General features: G+C 43.5%; 1 protein-coding gene across 1 annotated transcript in view; it reads right to left on the reverse strand.

Moving 5' to 3' along the window:
• The window catches only part of LOC102534458 (ankyrin repeat domain-containing protein 26-like), a 94059-nt gene that overhangs the window by 56725 nt on the left and 19834 nt on the right, over nt 1–17500 (reverse strand). Inside the window, 11 exon segments of the mRNA XM_072951582.1 lie at nt 604–756; nt 2821–2915; nt 4347–4484; nt 5779–5885; nt 8860–9033; nt 9196–9310; nt 9985–10271; nt 13337–13372; nt 15364–15500; nt 16676–16809; nt 17242–17360. Of these exon segments, the coding sequence (XP_072807683.1) occupies nt 604–756; nt 2821–2915; nt 4347–4484; nt 5779–5885; nt 8860–9033; nt 9196–9310; nt 9985–10199 (997 nt within the window). The 5' untranslated portion in view covers nt 10200–10271; nt 13337–13372; nt 15364–15500; nt 16676–16809; nt 17242–17360.

Raw genomic sequence — 17500 nt, forward strand, 5'->3', positions numbered from 1 at the left:
AGAAAAAATAAAATAGATTTTATATCAGCAATAGAAAAATACAGAATATTAAAAGTATAAGACCAATGTTTTGTTAAAAAGTACTCCTTTGGGACCACACCTGGAGACTACACACTTGAGTGAATATTGAGTATAATCCTGGTGGGTAATTAATGCATAAAAACCACTTCCCCTCCTTTATATTTATCAAAAAAAAAAAAGGTGTTTGTCCAAATTTGATATCTTGACGTGAACTGCTGTTTACAAGGACCAAAATCCCAAACTTTCTGAGACTCACAAAGAAAATGATAATCATTAGTAGAATCAATATCATAAACTGACAACGTCAAACTTACACAGCATGATATTTCTGGATGACACCCATGGGACAAACCCACCCTGCCATTTGGCTTTGTCAACCTCGTGTTATCTGGGCACAGTCATCCCTATTCGCTCACATACGGTCTAGGGCTGCTTTCACACTGCAATGGCAGACGTGAGTAGACATGACAGACATCACATGGCCTCAAATACTGACTCTCTGGCCCTTTATAGAAAAAGCTTGTGCATCCCTGCTTTATGTCATAACCAGGAAACCCTAAGACTCAAATTGAATCTTCTTACTCTTCTGCTCAACTTTCTTCAGTGAATCCATGCAGCTGCCATTGCTGGTTCCCAACTCGACAACCATTTCTTCTTCGTTATCCTTGCCGGACAACTGCAACTTTTCTTGGATATTCCCTGCTCCAGTATGCGAAGAAGGTAAACTCTCCTTAGCTGCAAAAAAAGAAATCACAGTCATCACAGTAACTACATCTCCTTTCCCAACGGCTGGTTTAGGAATGAGCATGTGATGTAACCCAGGCAATAAGATGCTAGGGGAAGTCTACTGTAAGCGTCTCTGTTTTCTTCCTAGTTAACAGAAAACATGCAGAGAGAAGCAGCCCTCCTAGCCTGCGGATACTGTCATGTGAGATGATGATGCTTGGAGCTGCTGCTAATCAGCAGACCAGGAAAGGCGACATCAAACACCAGCAGCCTCACAGCTGAAGGAGGGACAGCATCTGGGATCCTGATGACATCACTGAACCTTCTAAACAATCCTGACTCCTGTTGCTGTAGCCACTGTTACTTAGGTCTCATTATTATTTGCAGCTAAAAGCATTCTGACAAATTTCCCAAGGTCTACAGCAGACCTCCTCCTTTCTATAATACTAGAAAGGCTTTCAGAAGCGTGCCTGAGCTAGGTACTCACCTCGTTCCCAACCATTCCTACAGCATCCTTTTTGCGCCAACAACATGAAACTCATAGATCCTGCAAAGTTCACTGGCACATCTTAGCCTTTGCACCACTGTCCTTTCTGCCAAATGTAATCTTCAAAGATGTTCCACCCACCAAACACTGCCCTTCTGCCTCCTTCCCTGGCAAACTTCTACTCGCTCTGCATGGCTTACCTGACATCCTACCCACTTTTAAAAAACTTCTTTCCTCACCATGGACTTAAAGTATCTGGCACATATTAAATACCAATAAAAATATATATAAAGACAGTTACAAAGTCCTAGTGGGCCCTGGGACACAGTAAGCATAGAATTAAGTAAAGTAAATCATAAAAATGAGGATGACAGTAACAAGCTCCTGGAGGCCAGGAACTGCGCTTTTGACCTGTTTGCATTCTGTAATGTCAGAGTGGTGCTTAGTACCTAAATGACACTTGACAGTCATCTGTTAAGTGGATAACTTAACAGATAAGAATGTTTTCTTTGAAAGCCCTGTTTAAAAAAAGTACAGACATTAACCAGGGACAACTCTGTTGTGTTATGAGCACCTTGAAGACCAAAACTCTGTCTATCCCATCTTTGTATTTCCTACAACAGAAGTTCTTTGCTTGATCAAGGTCTACCAAGTTTAAGGTGCCCTCATACAGTTCAGACTGAACAGCATGCTAGGGGTCACACCTAGGCAACACAGTCTTTTTTTTTTTTTTAATGTGAAGCACTTCTGTGCTTTTGTTACAATTTGTTAAGTCCTGAGTTGTGCTGTCTGAGTAATTATTATGATAATCCTTTAACTAATGGCAACAGAAAATCTTGTTCTAACAAAATTATAGTTTCATGACAAATATCCCAAAAAAGAGAAGAAAACATCTGACTCTCACGAAGGCAACATCTTGCATTCTGTTTGCACTTCTGAGGAATGTAATTGGTTGAGAGTGAGACCTTGTGGGTGTAATGATGTGAGAAGTAACCAGTGCTTCTCAACAAGGCACTGCTTTCCTGACTTTGCACTATCATTAGGTATCTTTAAAAAACAATCTCTTATTAGTATGCTGCACACTGGCCCAGCTGTGCAGTTCTAATTGTTGGCCATTTGTTTATAGCACCAGGAAGGTATTGCCGAGCTCCCAGTTTTAAAGACAATCACTTTTTAGTGAGGCTAAGCACTATGCAATAACTGCCATTCATTTACCCAATGTAATCCATTTGCTGTAAAAATTAAAGATCCAGTTCTGTAACAAGGCCAACTTGTTATAATGTTAGGGGAAATGTACAACAAAGTTAAAAACCTGTTTTTCTTATTTACACAAAGATATAATATGGCATTTCAGGGGCCATGATTAAATAAATGAATTTCTTTTCAGACAATATTGTCTCAGATTTTAAATTACCTACAATTAACTTCTTAAATAATTCTGAATAGACCATTAAGAAAAAATTAATTAAAAAAATAAAAACATACATGAAATTTACACACTGGCTTTTTTCACTGCTCTTTCATTATCAAAAGTTCCTCAATCTTATTCCTTATCTATGGTAGGCCCAACAAGAGTAACTTATTACCAGAACTCTGTCCTAGGTCGCTATTTTGAGGGGAAGTATTTGGTATCTTTCCATCTCTGTAGTCGACAATCAGTTGGTAAATGCTATGTATAAAAACAGTGATAAATAAATATTACTACTTGAATACTAATATGAAAAACTACCAAATATATTAAATTCTTAAATTATTTCAGACAATATCAGAGTTAATATCAAAACTTCAATTGTCCCATATACTTCAAATGTGTACAATCTACAAACTTTTAAATTTAGCATGTACAACGAAAAAAGAAAAAAAGTAAGGTGAAGTAGTCATGAACTGAGGGCAGCACAGCTCAGTAAGTTAACCAGAGCGAGCCTGACATATGGAAGGTGTCTCAAACTCAGAAGCCCCAGCTCTATAACCAACAGCTATTTGTTCCTGGAAAAGTTGCTTCTCTTCAGGTCAAAGTCTTCCTTTATAAAACTGGGATCTTACTGTCTTGTTAGGCAGCTAGTTAGTAATACTCATAGGAGTATTATGAAAATTTAATGAGATAAGGTATCTCCCAGATGCTCGGAGAAGTAGTGGAAGAATGGAATAATGTGTTCTTGAACTTAAATGCTGGAACTATTTAAGAATCCCAAATAAAACCCAATGTGTGTTTTCTTTCCTAGGTGTAACATTTAAAAGTGACAGTTTTCAGAAAGTGTTACAAATTACGGTAATTAGCTGTTCTTGGTGGTTTATAATTCAGGGCACCTCAGCTATTACATAACTTGTAGCTACATTTATTTATAAATACATGACCTCATACAAGCATATGTATGAGAACTAAACAAGCTGTCACACTGAAGTTTACGTGTCGATCACCACGAAGACCGCGGAAACTGGATCAGCACAGGCATCCCAGGAGCAGAGGTCAGTCATGACCCGACTGCAGGACCAGTTTCTTTTTCCTTTTCTTCTTTTAAAATTTTATTACAGGTCTTTAGAGAGCAACATCCAGACCCCAGACTCAGCTGCCAAGGAGATCCTGTTAAAACTAGTTTTAGTACCAACACTGCAGCAACAGAATCAAGGGAAACAAGAGAACGATTAGCATGCCCTCGCCCTGCCCCAATGCCTTGTAGGAGAGGACTGTCACTGTGATCTTAGGGAATCCCTTAGGTTCCTGGAAAATTCAAGAGGAAGATTATAGAAGAAAGTCCCTAAAGGAAAATACAGGATTTTCTGCTCTACTAAACATTTCAAAACCCAAATAACTAGTTAGAAAATCAGATATGTGACATTTGGACCCCATGCATAGGGGTTACACTGGGATGAAATGGAGAACAGCAGGACCCTAAGGATAAAGGTCTTACAAACCCTGAGATAAAGAGCCCTGTGCCCACTGCTCCATCTCACTAGTCTGGCCTTTTGCTGGTTTCCAGCTGATGGTGTGGAGGGTCTCACTGCCAGCCCCAAAGTGCCTGCTCCCAACTAGGAACTCTCACCTGTCACATAACAGTTAGGTCATTTTCAGCCTTAGTTTAGAGATAATTGGCATTTTAATGGAAACACTTACTGTTTAAAACCTTTATAACGAGCATATACTTCAGGAGACCATCCCTGTAAATCTCGAGAATCGGCATTAACACGTTTCTCAAGAAGCAGCTTGACTATGTCCGGTGAGTCAAGATATACAGCAAGCATGAGTGCTGATCTAAAATAAAAGAGACAACTTCACCCTTAGGAACTTAGTCAGCTTAACTTAAACAGTTAATCTGATCTATTTTACCAACTTAATATCCTGCCCACCCCTGGAGAACTGACCATTTACATGCCCGAGTGCTCATCTTTGCAAATTACCTCCAAGGCCAAAATGAAGGGACAAAAAAGAAGCCTCCTGTCCTACTTGGGTAGCACATAGTAGAAGTTGCTAATTTAAAGTTCTCTGATGTACAAGAAAGGATGCTGAGGTCATTTATCTGAAGTAGGTAAAGATTTAAATAAAAGTTCCCCATTTCTTCCCTTGTCTGAAATATAATACTTTAAAATCAGCTAGAGATCGGGTAAGGAGAAGCTGTTTGCAGGCTGAAAACAGTAATATGAACAAAAATGGCAATAAAAATATTCACGGCTGCAGTTAGCATGTGCCTGGCACTAACCTGAATAGTCTACGTGTGGTCTTTCTTAGGCACAACCACCCTTGAAGGATGTCCTACGACCCTCCTTTACATGTCAGGAAACATACTGGTTGGTAATAAGTCATGTCCCCCAGGTAACACAGCTGGCCAGCAGGAGAGCTGGGAATTCAACGTCTGACTCTAAAGCCCAGCTCCTTCCTCTTTATCATCCACCAATGACTTGTCTTCTTTAAAGGGAATGTTTATTCAATAATTAAAGCTATTTTTCTTCCTTCTACCATTATCAATTAAAAATAAAAACATCAAAATGTACTAGAAATGAAAAAGGATAAAAACTGATAAGCCCACAGTATCTGGTCATAGTTAGTCACTTAGTGATACTCACTTAGTGACAACCTAATAACATCAGTATCCTTCAAAGAAAGTAATTTAAAGCAGAGTCATCCAAAAGACAAAACAAACACCTCTTTGTTTAATATGCATCTTTTAAGAAAAAAAAATACCAAGAAGAGGTTAAAAAAAAATTATAAAATGAAGAAATTCAACAGTGTCTCGTAAGGTAAATTAAAATTAGAGTCCATACTAACAAAACTAAAATGAAATCCCTGAATATTGTAAGATCGTATGACCAAAAAAATCAGGTTGCAAATGACATCAGTCACTATCATAAAGGAAGATGAATCCTGCTGCATACTGCTCTTTGTGACACCCAGGCAGAATAATTGCTTTTCTACCTAACAGAATAATTGCTTCTTCTAAGTTAATCTAAGTTAATCCTCTTATTAAGTTAATCTTTCTGATTGGCTGTTACTACTCTAGAACATTAAGATTAAAAAAAAAAAGAGAGAGAGAGAGAACAAACTATTGTACCTTTGCAGCTTGTCGACTACATGTACATTTGCCCCTTCCTCTATCAAAAATTTGACCATTTGTTCTTTGTTCTCCCTGATGGCAAGTAAAAGTGGTGTGAAGTTATACTGTAAAATAGTAAAAACAGTTGACAATGTGTAAAATTACATATAAATTTCAAAAATGCATTTAAAAACTTAAGTCTCTGAACTTAAACATATACTATAAAGTAAATAACAAGTAGCCCCTTTCTCCTCGCCCCTCTGTGCCCCTTCTCTTTAAAAGGTTCCTTCTTGACCGCCTCAAAAGTTTCCCTGTGAAGTCATTCTCTGAAACTCACTTCAGACATTTGCTGGTTCCAAGAACCTTCGCTTCTATCGCAGTGTGTATCAGGCTTTCTCTAGTTACCTTACTGCTCAACTACTACTTCCGACACTCTAAACACTGTTCCAGAGAGAACCATTTAGCTACTGAATCAACTACATTTTTAAGGAGCCACGCTGAGGAGAAAGATACCATACTGTCTGCAACATGCATAACTTATCCAATTACAACTATGACTAATCTCATAAAGCTTGCAGACATTCCAATGGGAATATGATTATTTGCATGAAAAGAAAAAGTTTTTCTTAAACCAACTTACAAATTCTAATTTGAAAAATTCCATCCCACTCTTAAGGGATTATTATAAAATATGAAATGGAATATAAATTAATATAGACTGTCTTTAAAATCTTGAAATATTTATCAAAATATACAACAGGAATTGTAAATTCAAACGCTTACAGAGGCAACATAGGTGGCCCGAGTAAGCAAAGGTCACAAGTGAGGACAGCAAACTGGAGAACACACGCCCCACCGAGAAGGGGCCACCTCTGCAGAGCAGACCACATAGGAGCCTGGGCTCAAGGGGAACCAGATTTGATTCTTCAGAAGTTCTGAAGTGTACATTTCTGCACAAGTCTCCTAAATTTTAAGTGTTGACTCAATGTGTGGAGACAAATTGAACATATCCAGGGCCATGTTTAGTCTATAGCCCACTTGTGTTTTTATGTTTGCTGTGTTTCCAAGCAGTTGGGTATAAATCAAGTATTTGTATGTAAAACCTTGCCTTTCTTTAGAATCATATGTCTTACACAAAATGCAATACCCCAACATGCAATAAAAATTGTGATTAAGACTCATAATACCCACTTCAAGAATTTTTCCAATGCCTACTAAAACTAAAATCTACCTGTATCTAATTCTCCCCAATTGCTAATCAAATGGATAATTAGTTCATAAGATGGTCAAAACTAAATTACTAAAACAATTCCAATTTGTTACTAATGTCATGGGCCTTGATGTTTATAACTGCCATCTTGCATGGTATACTTATATATAATGGAATACAACTCAGCCATAAAAAAGAATGAAATAATGCCATTTGCAGCAACATGGAAGGACCTAGAGATTATCATACTGAGTGAGGTAAGTCAGACAGTGAAAGAAAAATCCCATAGAATATCACTTAATATGTGGATTCTAAAATATGATACAAATGAACTTATTTACAAAACAGAAATAGACTCACAGACATAGAAAACAAACTGATCATTACCAAAGGGGAAAGGGGGTGGGAGAGGAATAAATTTGCAGTTTTGGACTAGCAGATACAAGTTACTGTATATAAAATAGATGAACAAGGTCCTACTGTATATACTACAAGAAACTATACTCAATATCCTGTAATAAACCATAATGGAAAAGAATATGAACATACATATATATGTATATCTGAATAAGAATATATATATAACTGAATAAGAATATATATAACTGAATAAGAATATATATATATAACAATCACTTTGCTGTACACCAGAAACTATCACAACACTGTAAATCAATTAGACTTTCATTTAAAAAAAACTGTCATCTTGATTATGCTAGGGCTCAGTGAATCTAACAGATATATTCCAAGAGTCCATCACACAGCTTTAACCAAAAGAAGGCTCATGATTTCCTATTATTGCAATCAGAAAAACCCTACTGACCTAACGACCTGGATGCGAACAAAAGGTGCAAAATCTTTAAAGGGTCCAACTCTACTTATTGAATCACTCACCACAAGCAAGTTTCTAAGACTGTCTGAGTGCCACTGAATGATCAGTGGTTAGAAGGGAAAAGGAGCTATTCTTCAAGGCAACAGATACTGCCAGTAATATTGCCAATAAACTCCTCAATCACAGAGGAAGAGATGGATAAAAGTCAGGCTAACATGGCTGGAAAGGAGAGCACTGAAAGCAGCAGCATCTATCAAACTCCAGCTCTTCCAGAGATGTCTTATTTTTGAGATCTGTGAATTTACATGTATTACACATATCCATTCAATAGTCCTTAACCAAGGGTTATATCAGAATCTCAGGGAAGTATTTCTAAATACCTGTGTCTTGACCTGAGTACATTTACTCAATCCAAATCTTCAGGGAAGAACCAGGAGAAAAAGCAGGAGGACCAGCTTCGCCATCATTTGCTCCCCACCTACAGCCACAGCCACAGCCCCGCAGGGGAGCTACACCAGGCTGAGCATGGAAGACCCCAAGGTGAAGGTGTACATGGAGGGCCATGTGGCCACCAGCACAAAAGCGAATGCCCCACGACCTGACCTCACTTGCCCAGATTCTAGAACCTGGGATCCTGGGGTGCTCAGGGCCTGTGGCTTGCTGCCTCCCCTGCCCAGGTGCAGTCACTCAGCTCCCCCTGCTGGGTACTGGGTTCCTTCCTCCTCCCACCCATCCCCAAGCAGGCAGCCAGCCCTTGCCATCACTTCACTCCCTGCAAGCCTTCATCTTCTGTAGGCTCTGAGCCTACCACCCACTCCCAGGCACTTCCTAATGGGAAGTTGTTCCTTCTGGGGTAGAAGTGTGGCTGGGAGACAGAGCTCTGCCCTTTCTGTGGGCACTATCTCTAGCTCCTGGCCTTGGCTTTGGAGTTGTTTTCATGATAACAGGACCTGATGTACTGTATTCAGTATACATATTACCATAAATAAAACACCTGTAGCTAGAAAAGACCCTGTATTTCAAATATGTTGTAAATAAAGTCAGTTGAGCTATATACCTTGTCTATCGCCTCGATATTTGCCTTATAGCGGAGCAGCTTTGCTGCAATTGACGTATCTCCAGCCAAAACAGCGTAATGGAGAGCAGTATTTTGACAGTTGTCCTCAAGATTTGGGTCAGCACCGTGTTCCAGCAAGACAGTGACACATACTTCTTTCTGGCATTGTACAGCCTGTTGGTATCATGCCAAGAAACAGACTGTAAGTGCCAGGCATTCCAAGTTAACATTCCTCAAGTCCCAACAGTTCGTTATATTTAAAACAGATAAATTCATTTTCATTCTAAGGAATTAAATCAAATCAATCTCACGTGGACATGGCTGGCTGCTACACACCTTGATGAGAGCTGTCTTGCTTTCCTCGTCACGAGCATTCAGATTACAATGCCACTCTGTAAGGAGAGCCACCACTGCTGACTGGCCGGTGGTGCAGGCTAAGTGTAGGGCAGTCCTGCAAACATGAGAAGACTTTTTAGGAAATTGGAGCATACTAGTTCAAAGATACAATTACCCACGTAACTGTAAACATTCAACAGCATGCTATTCCTACCCCTTTAAAACTAACATTTAGTCTTCTTATCTTAGTTCTTTCTGTGGGGAAAGAACAATATTTATTAGCTCTTATTACTCACCACATTAATGGAAGAACTACCTGTTTGAATAGAAAGGGCATGCCATTGAGATTCAGCTCACCTTGAGTCTGACTTCTACTTTAACACTGTCATGTATTAGCTCTCACTTAGCCTGTCTGTGCCTCAATTTCCTCATCAACAAAATGGGCATGAAGTAGTAGTTATCTTACAGGATGCCGCTGTGATGCTTAAATGAAAAGCTATAAAAACGTCTGGCAGTTCCTTGCACAAAATAACAGCCCAATAATTGTTAGATAATGTTATAATTGTTACCATTACTATTTTACAAAAACAACATTTCAATTAAGTAAAATAGTGTATCTACTTTGCTGCTGCAAGAATGAGAGAGAACACTGTACTTCAATGATTCTAACATGTTCATTTCCTCTCTCTTCAACATCTCTGACATGGGAAGGCAATTTAAATTTCATGTCTTAAAACCATAGTTGGCAGCTCCTCCCAGGCCTGCCCCGCCCCATCCCGCCGCTGTTACCTGTTCTTCCTGTCTCTGCTGTCTACGACATTCTTCTTACATATCAGCAACACTTCCAACGTGTCCAGATCGCCAAAATACGCGGCTTTGTGGAACTTCTTGAGATCGCGCTTATGGACGGGATACCCAGGAACCGGGTTCTCACCATTCCTGCGCTCTCTCTGATGGATGCTGAAGCCCACCCAGCTCGCGAACTTAGCGAGTCTCTTCTTCATTTGGCTTATCGCCTTCCGACACCGCTCACTTCCCTCCTGGCCTCTTGCCGCCTCCCGATCTCAGCGCTGGCGCTGCAGAAGAGCCACAGAGGTCTCACTGCCACACCTTGGCTGCAAAGCTCAACGGCTCGGAATGTTTGGTCCGGAACACTCGTAGCCTAGCAACAGCACTGACCCTCAACTGTCCCTCAACTGTCCCTCCAGAGCCAGTGTCCCTGTGAGCGCGCACAGAGGTCCGGAGGCCCAATGTGCCCAGTGAGCATATGGGAGCCTAAGGCATTTCAAATCTCTGCAATTGCTTGTGGGCCATTTTGGATTCCCTTCAAAAGTTGGTGCTAGGTGGCTGAGTGTTTTGGGACATTTCCAGAAGTGAGGCTTGCCCCTGAGAAAGCCATGTTTGTATGCAACTGTGGTTAAAGTGGGGTGGAAACACAGGATGCTGAAGGCCTAGTTCCCCAGAGAGCTCCCCACCAAAAATCTCTACATCTCCTTATCCCTCAGTTTATTCTTTTCCCCATGCCTCTGGGCCCCAGCCAGTCTCCAGGGAATTTAGCAGATGCAAACAGCAGAAAGCTGTTTTCATGGTTTCAGAGATTGTGGCAATATGTATCATTAAGTACAAACTTGAGAAACCAATACACGCTCTCCAGATGAAACGAAAATGTGTTTCCGCATGTCTGCTGACCCTGCTCTGTGGCTCAGCCTTATGTTTACATGCCTTCTTCACTTTATTTTTTGCTTTTATTTCCACCAATTAAATCTTCAATCAATCCAAGATTTATGTGGGAGCATGGTTTAACATTTGAGAACTTTTTAACCACGTTAACTATGAAAACACCACATCAGTTACTCAGCGAGGCCACGCTGCGGGCTGACCACTTGCGGGGGGGGGAGGCAGAGCAGGCCTCTTCTTCCTGCCTAACTCCATCCTTCCTCCCTCAGCTGGCTAATTATGGCTTCTGGCCCTGCCAGGATCAAAACTGCAGGGGGCACTAGAGTTCCTAAGGGGCTGACACTCCTGGGAGCTGGTCTTGAGTGGACTGGACCTGGCAAGTGTTTTGAAGCTGACTCAGGGGCATTTCTGTGCCCCCACCTGCCCTCACCTGCAACTCCCCTGACCTAAGGGAATGTGGTGTTACAAACTTCCCCATTTAATCTATCTTCTCTATTAGCATACACTGTTACTGCCCTCATCTTATTAAAAAAAGATGTGTTCACCCTCCAGCTGCAGCCCCATTTCTCTGTTCTCCAGCACACATGCCTCCTGCCCCTGCAAAGGAGCTGTTCCCATTCGCTGCCTCTGATTCCTCTCATTTTCCATCCAAGCAAGTGTGTCCACTCACTGCAACTGCTCACGACAGGGTCCCCCACCACCCACCAGGTGCTGACTCCACAATGAGCTCTCAGTCCTCTCCTCGCACGGCCTGGCAGCCACACTTCCCGCCACTGCTCTCCCTGACTTCCTCAAGCCCTTTCCTCAAGGGGCTCCCCAGGTCTCAGGCTGCTCTGGTTTCCTCCCACGGCCCTGGCCGGTCTTCTCAGTCCCAGGGCACACAGCACCCCTGAGGCTCAGTCTTCTGGCTTCTACTACTGTCTGCTGCTGCCCACATCAGCCTTAAGGCTTTATGTATTCTCTACAAGTTGGTAACTTTCAAACTGCTATTTCCAACCCAGACCTCCCTCCTGTATTCCAGACTCAAATACCCATTGTCTCTCAACGTCATCTCTTAGAAGTTTAATAGGACTTCTCCTGGGCTGGCCCTCCCCTGGGCCTGCCCTCTCCTGGGCCTGACCTCTCCTGATCGTACCCTCTCCTGGACCTGCCCTCTCTTGGTCCAGCCCTCTCCTAGGCCTGCCATGACCTGGGTCTGTCCTTACCTGGATGTGCTCTCACTTGGGCCTGACCTCTCCTGTTCCTGCCCTCTCCTGGGCCTGCCCTCACCTGGTCCTGCCCTCTCCTGGACCTACTCTCACTTGGACCAGGCTTCTCCTGGGCCTGCCCCCACCTGTGCTTAGCCTCTCCTGTTCCTGTCCTAAGCTGGGCCTGCCCTCTCCTGGGGCTGCACTCTCTAGGCGTACCCTCACCAGGGCCTCCCTGTCCTTTGCCTTCCCTATCCTGAGCCTGCCCTGTCCTTTGCCTGCCCTCCCCTGGGCCTGCTCTCTCCTGGTCCTGCCCGCTAATGGGCCTACACTCTTCTGGGCCTGCCCTCACTAGGGTCTGCCCTCTTTTGGGCCTGCCCTCACCTGGTCCTGTCCTCTCCTGGGTTTGCCCTCAGCTGGTCCTGCACTCTTCTGGTCCTGCCGTCTCCTGGGCCGGCCCTAACCTGGTCCTGCCCTCTCGGCCTGCTCTCTCCTGGTCCTTCCCACTATTCTCCTGGGCTTCTCCTCTCCTGGGCCTGCCCTGTCCTTTGCCTGCCGTCATCTGGTCCTGCCATCTCCTGGTCCTGCCGTCTCCTGGTCCTGCCCTCTCCTGAACTGCCCTCTCCTGCGCCTCCTCTCATCTGGGCCTGCCCTCTCCTGGTACTGCCCTCACCTAAGCCTGCCTTCATCTGAGCCTGCCCTCTCCTGGGCATGCCCTATCCTGGGCCTACCCCCTCCTGGGCCTGCCCATGCCTGGTACTGCCCTCTCCTGGTACTGCCCTCACCTAAGCCTGCCCTCATCTGAGCCTGCCTTCATCTGAGCCTGCCCTCTCCTGGGCATGCCCTATCCTGGGCCTACCCCCTCCTGGGCCTGCCCATGCCTGGTACTGCCCTCTCCTGGTCCTGCACTCTCCAGGACCTGCCCTACCCTGGGCCTGTCCTAAACTTGTCCTGCACTCTCCTGCCCTCTTCTGGTCCTGCCCTCACCTGGTCCTGCCCTCACCTGGTCCTGCTCTCACCAGGTCCTGCTCTTTCCTGGTCCTGCCCTCACCTGGGCCAGCACTCACCTGGGTCTGCCCTCTACTGGGCCTGCCCTCACCTGGTCCTGCCCATTATCTCCTTGGCCTCCATTCACCTGGCCTGCCCTCTCCTGGCCTGTCCACACCTGGGCCTGCACTCTCTTGGGGCTGCCCTCTGCTGGGCCTGCCCTCTCCTGGGCCCGCCCTCTCCTGGTCCTTCCCTCACCTGGGCCAGCCCTCTCCTGGGCCTGCACTCACCTGGGCCTGCCTTCTCCTGGTCTTGCCCTCTCCCTCCTGGGGAAGTAAGCCAGAGCGAGAAAGAAAAATACCATATGAGATCACTCATATGTGGAATCTAAAAAAGAACAAAATGTAAATACAGAACAGTAACAGACTCATAGACATAGAACAAACTTCTGGTTGCCAAGGGGGTGGGGGTGGGAAAGGACAGACTGGGAATTCGAAATTTGTAGATACTGACAGGCACATGTAGACTAGATAAACAAGATTATACTGTACAGCACAGGGAAATACATACAAGGTCTTATGGTAGCTCACAAGGGAAAAAAATGTGACAATGAATATATGTATGTTCATGTGTAAGTGAAAAATTGTGCTCTACACTGGAAATTGACACAACATTGTAGACTGACTATAAATCAATAAAAAAAAATGTTAAAGAAAAAGTGCTCCATTCAGAGCTATGGTTACATGCTGATCTTTTACGGACAGAGACTAGGTTGGAACATAAATGTACAGACTGGGAGAGAAAGGGATTTCAACTATTCTAACCAATTCCTGTTGAATGAAACAGAGAGGCCAAGCCCTCCCATTTCAAGTGCCCAGTTGGTGAGAAGACTCACCGCAGGGCAGGAGACGGGAAGGAACCTCCTTAACAAAGGTCCCAGGTGAGAAAATGGCCCAGTGACACTCACGCAGCCCAGAGGGCCTTCAGCCTGAAGGTGAACGTGGGGAACCCAGGCAGAAGTAGGCGTGAGCCCTTCCCTCACCTGCGCAAGGTGGAGGCAGCTTTCAGCACCCCCCTCACCACCCGCCTGTCCAGCCTTCCTCACTGAGTCACAAGGGAACTGGGTGGAAAGGGTTTCAGCCTCATGTGTTTGGCCCTGGGCAGGGCTGGGACTCCCCTTCCATCTGAGTGGAGGGCAATGATGTCCCCGGAATAGGGTGTGTCTGGAATCAGCTGCTCCAAGTGCCCTGTGTGGGTGTTTCCTGGCACCACAATGTAGAGGGGAGGACCTGACAAATTATGTCTGACGACAACCCAAATGCTTACTGAGTCTTTTATTAGTCAGCATTATAACGTTTATAGTAAAGGGCTGAGCCCAGACACAGCAGAAGTCAACCTCTGTGCTACCTCATGAGATCTGCCCAGGCCATAGCACTAGATGTAATTTACTCTCATAAATCCCCTCTCCATTAAATGTGAGCTCACACTTGACCCTTAGCAACTTCAACAACCTCCCATTTAGGTTCCTGGGGAAGGTTCTCATATACAACATCCAGGGCTTATGACAGTGACCCCAAAGCATCCCAAATGTTAGAGACATGTACACCTGAGATACACTTCTCGGGGAGAGATCTATTAAAACAGCTACTCCAGGCAGTGGATAAGAGCAGTGTTGTCTGAACACGTCCTGCCACACACAGGATGCAGGTCAACATTCGGGCAGGCTCAAGCTGTGTTTATCTTTGTTCATGGTCCCTGCTTCTGTTTGTAAAGTCTTGTAAGTTTACTTGCCCTTTGATGTTCTGATACTCTTCCTACTCAAATTAGTAATTTCTTCTCTCTGTATTATTAACCTACTTAGAAAATGGAATAGTACTAAGACAGATTGGCAATCTGTTACGAGCCAATGAAGGCAAACTTTCAGGTAGGTTCCTAACAAAGATGTGTCTTACAATGAAAGCCCATCTTGACAGGGTCTATGAATGATTTGCATTTACTACTGGGGTTTTTTAACTCATATATAGCTAATTTGCATTTTCCCCAAATTCATTTTTGCTTACTAACCCTACAGTTGATACCCTTACGATTTAATTCATCAAAAGCAATCACTTAAGCATTGTACACAGGCATTTTTGTGGCCTGCGTTCTCACAGGCTGCCAAGCACGACACAAACATGAGACTAAGTTCATCAGGAAATGAGTGTGCCCGTGACCCAGGGCCACACCAACTCTACTGTCCTGCCCCAGCAACCACAGCAGGAGGCACCAGAAAATTACAAAATTCTTCTGCCAGCTCTGAGCCGACAACAGTACTTACAGGTTCCGGGGGCCTCGTGCCAGCCAGGGCAGCGCACACACGCGGCACTGCTGCACTGGCCAGGGGCGGGGTCCAGCCAACGTCCCCGCTGTTCGGTGGATTGTACACTTGGACATTTCTGGCCAGCCCTCTCACCACTGAGAAAAGAAAAGGCAACACATATTTCTTATGCCTATTTACACATATCACTTACCCCGAACTTCTGCTCTGTAGTAGGAGAAATACTGACTTCCTTAAACTTTGAATTATCTACACACAAAAGCAGATGAAAACTCTCCAAATCCACGTTTAGCCAAACTCAGCCAACTAGGGCCTTGGTCTCTACGGAAGCCAAGTTGTCAATAAAAACAAGGGAGTAAAAGTAGTAATACTGGGTTGGCCACAAAAGGACAAGAGGCAAGGGCCAGAAGCTGGAAAAGCAGCTTCAGTTTTCCAGCACAGGTCATGGAGAGAGAGACAAGAGAATTCTATCGTCTCTGCCTCTAAACGAGAACTGACAACACGGAGGACGCCCATCTAATCCAGGCAACTAGATTAGCTGGTTTCAATCATTCATTTCTTCTCATTCAACAGACACTGAGTGTCTTCTGTGATTCAAAGAAAAGGCAAACACAGGGAGAAATCAAAGATACACTCAGTTCTCAATTAACTGCCCCAATAGGGACTTAGAAAAACATGCAAATTAAATCCATGTATTATCCCCAAACTCCATTTTAGCAATAACATCATTTTTCTAGACCACTAATCTTTTGCCAAGTCATCCATACTTGCTTTCTTTGAGCCATCAGCATGTATATTTTTAAGCCAAAAAAAATATTTAGAGGTATGCACAAAAGCCTTTAAACAATACTACAAAGAATTGTAAAACCACTATAAACTGGTTTCTCAACATGTTAATAGCAAATGAAACCAGAGATTTTCAATACCAAAAAGCACTTCATCAGCAGAGAAATGTGCTATCAAGTAACACGACCAGCAGATTTCAACAACCGACACTGAAAGCCAGTGACAAAACACTGCTTTGTACAAATTTATTGAGCACAAAGCAAAGCTCATGAACTTTTGTCAGTGACAGAGAACACTGATAACTGTAAACACATTAAGAAATCCTGAAGTTATCACTTCAGAAGAATGTCATTTTTATTTCATGCACTAAAATATTAACAATTGGTGAGGGTTGGAAGGTAAACTATGTGTAATTGTTACATTTTTATCCCATCATTATGTATTTCCCAAATTTTCTTTCTACTTTAAACTTTATACTAAAAAGCAAAATGCATCATGAAAACGCTAAATTTGCCTGCCTTCTTACTTGCATGTTCTTCCAGTGTCTGATGTACGCCCTCCATCGCCCTCAGGATAAAGGGGAACCATTGTAACGGTGTCTGGGGCATCTGGTTGCAGATTCCTAAGAATGGCATCATTGGTATTCCCAGGGATTGGCACCTAAAGATTTTAATAAAATGTAAAGTACTTGATTTGAAAACCTTGTACAAGAAATAATACTTTGAACAACCAAATACTCAAAATACTAACTGAAGACCAAGTCAAGAAGCAGGTCTGTACTATTGGGACCTAAGGATATGCCCCCATACAAACTGTTCTAAGAGTTGATGAAGGCCTCTCTGTACATGCCCAGCTCCTTCTTGAAAATCCCCTGGAATGATTTGATCCCCCAGCCCCAGTCCCCCAAAAGCCCCCATCACCCAGGCACTGAGGCCCCAACCAACTACTCTCTGTCAAGTTCTACAGAAGGAACATGAACTCCTTCAGCGCTACGGTACACTAGTTAACTCTTGATCTTCACTTTGCAATATATAGCTGAAACTAATTCACACTTTTCCCTACAGGAAATAGTGACCAGTTCCTCCAGACCACCTGCTGTGGGTGCATAGAAGAGCTTGTACTGATGAGGATTTTGCTGTGTGCTCCCAGTGAATATTCAAAGTGCTTGTGGAAGGGTCATACACCGAGGTTCCTCACGGTATTCAAAGGTTCTGAAATGCACAGAAAGCACACCACGTATGACCCTAACAAACGAGCACACACGAAGCCCAGGTTTACTGATGGGTCCCGGGAACCCTAGAACACAGGATCCCTTTAGTAGGCACCCCACAAATACCTGCTGAAGTAGTGA

The sequence above is a fragment of the Vicugna pacos genome, chromosome 28 (genome assembly GCF_048564905.1).
Source record: "Vicugna pacos chromosome 28, VicPac4, whole genome shotgun sequence".
Classification (NCBI taxonomy): Eukaryota; Metazoa; Chordata; class Mammalia; order Artiodactyla; family Camelidae; genus Vicugna; species Vicugna pacos.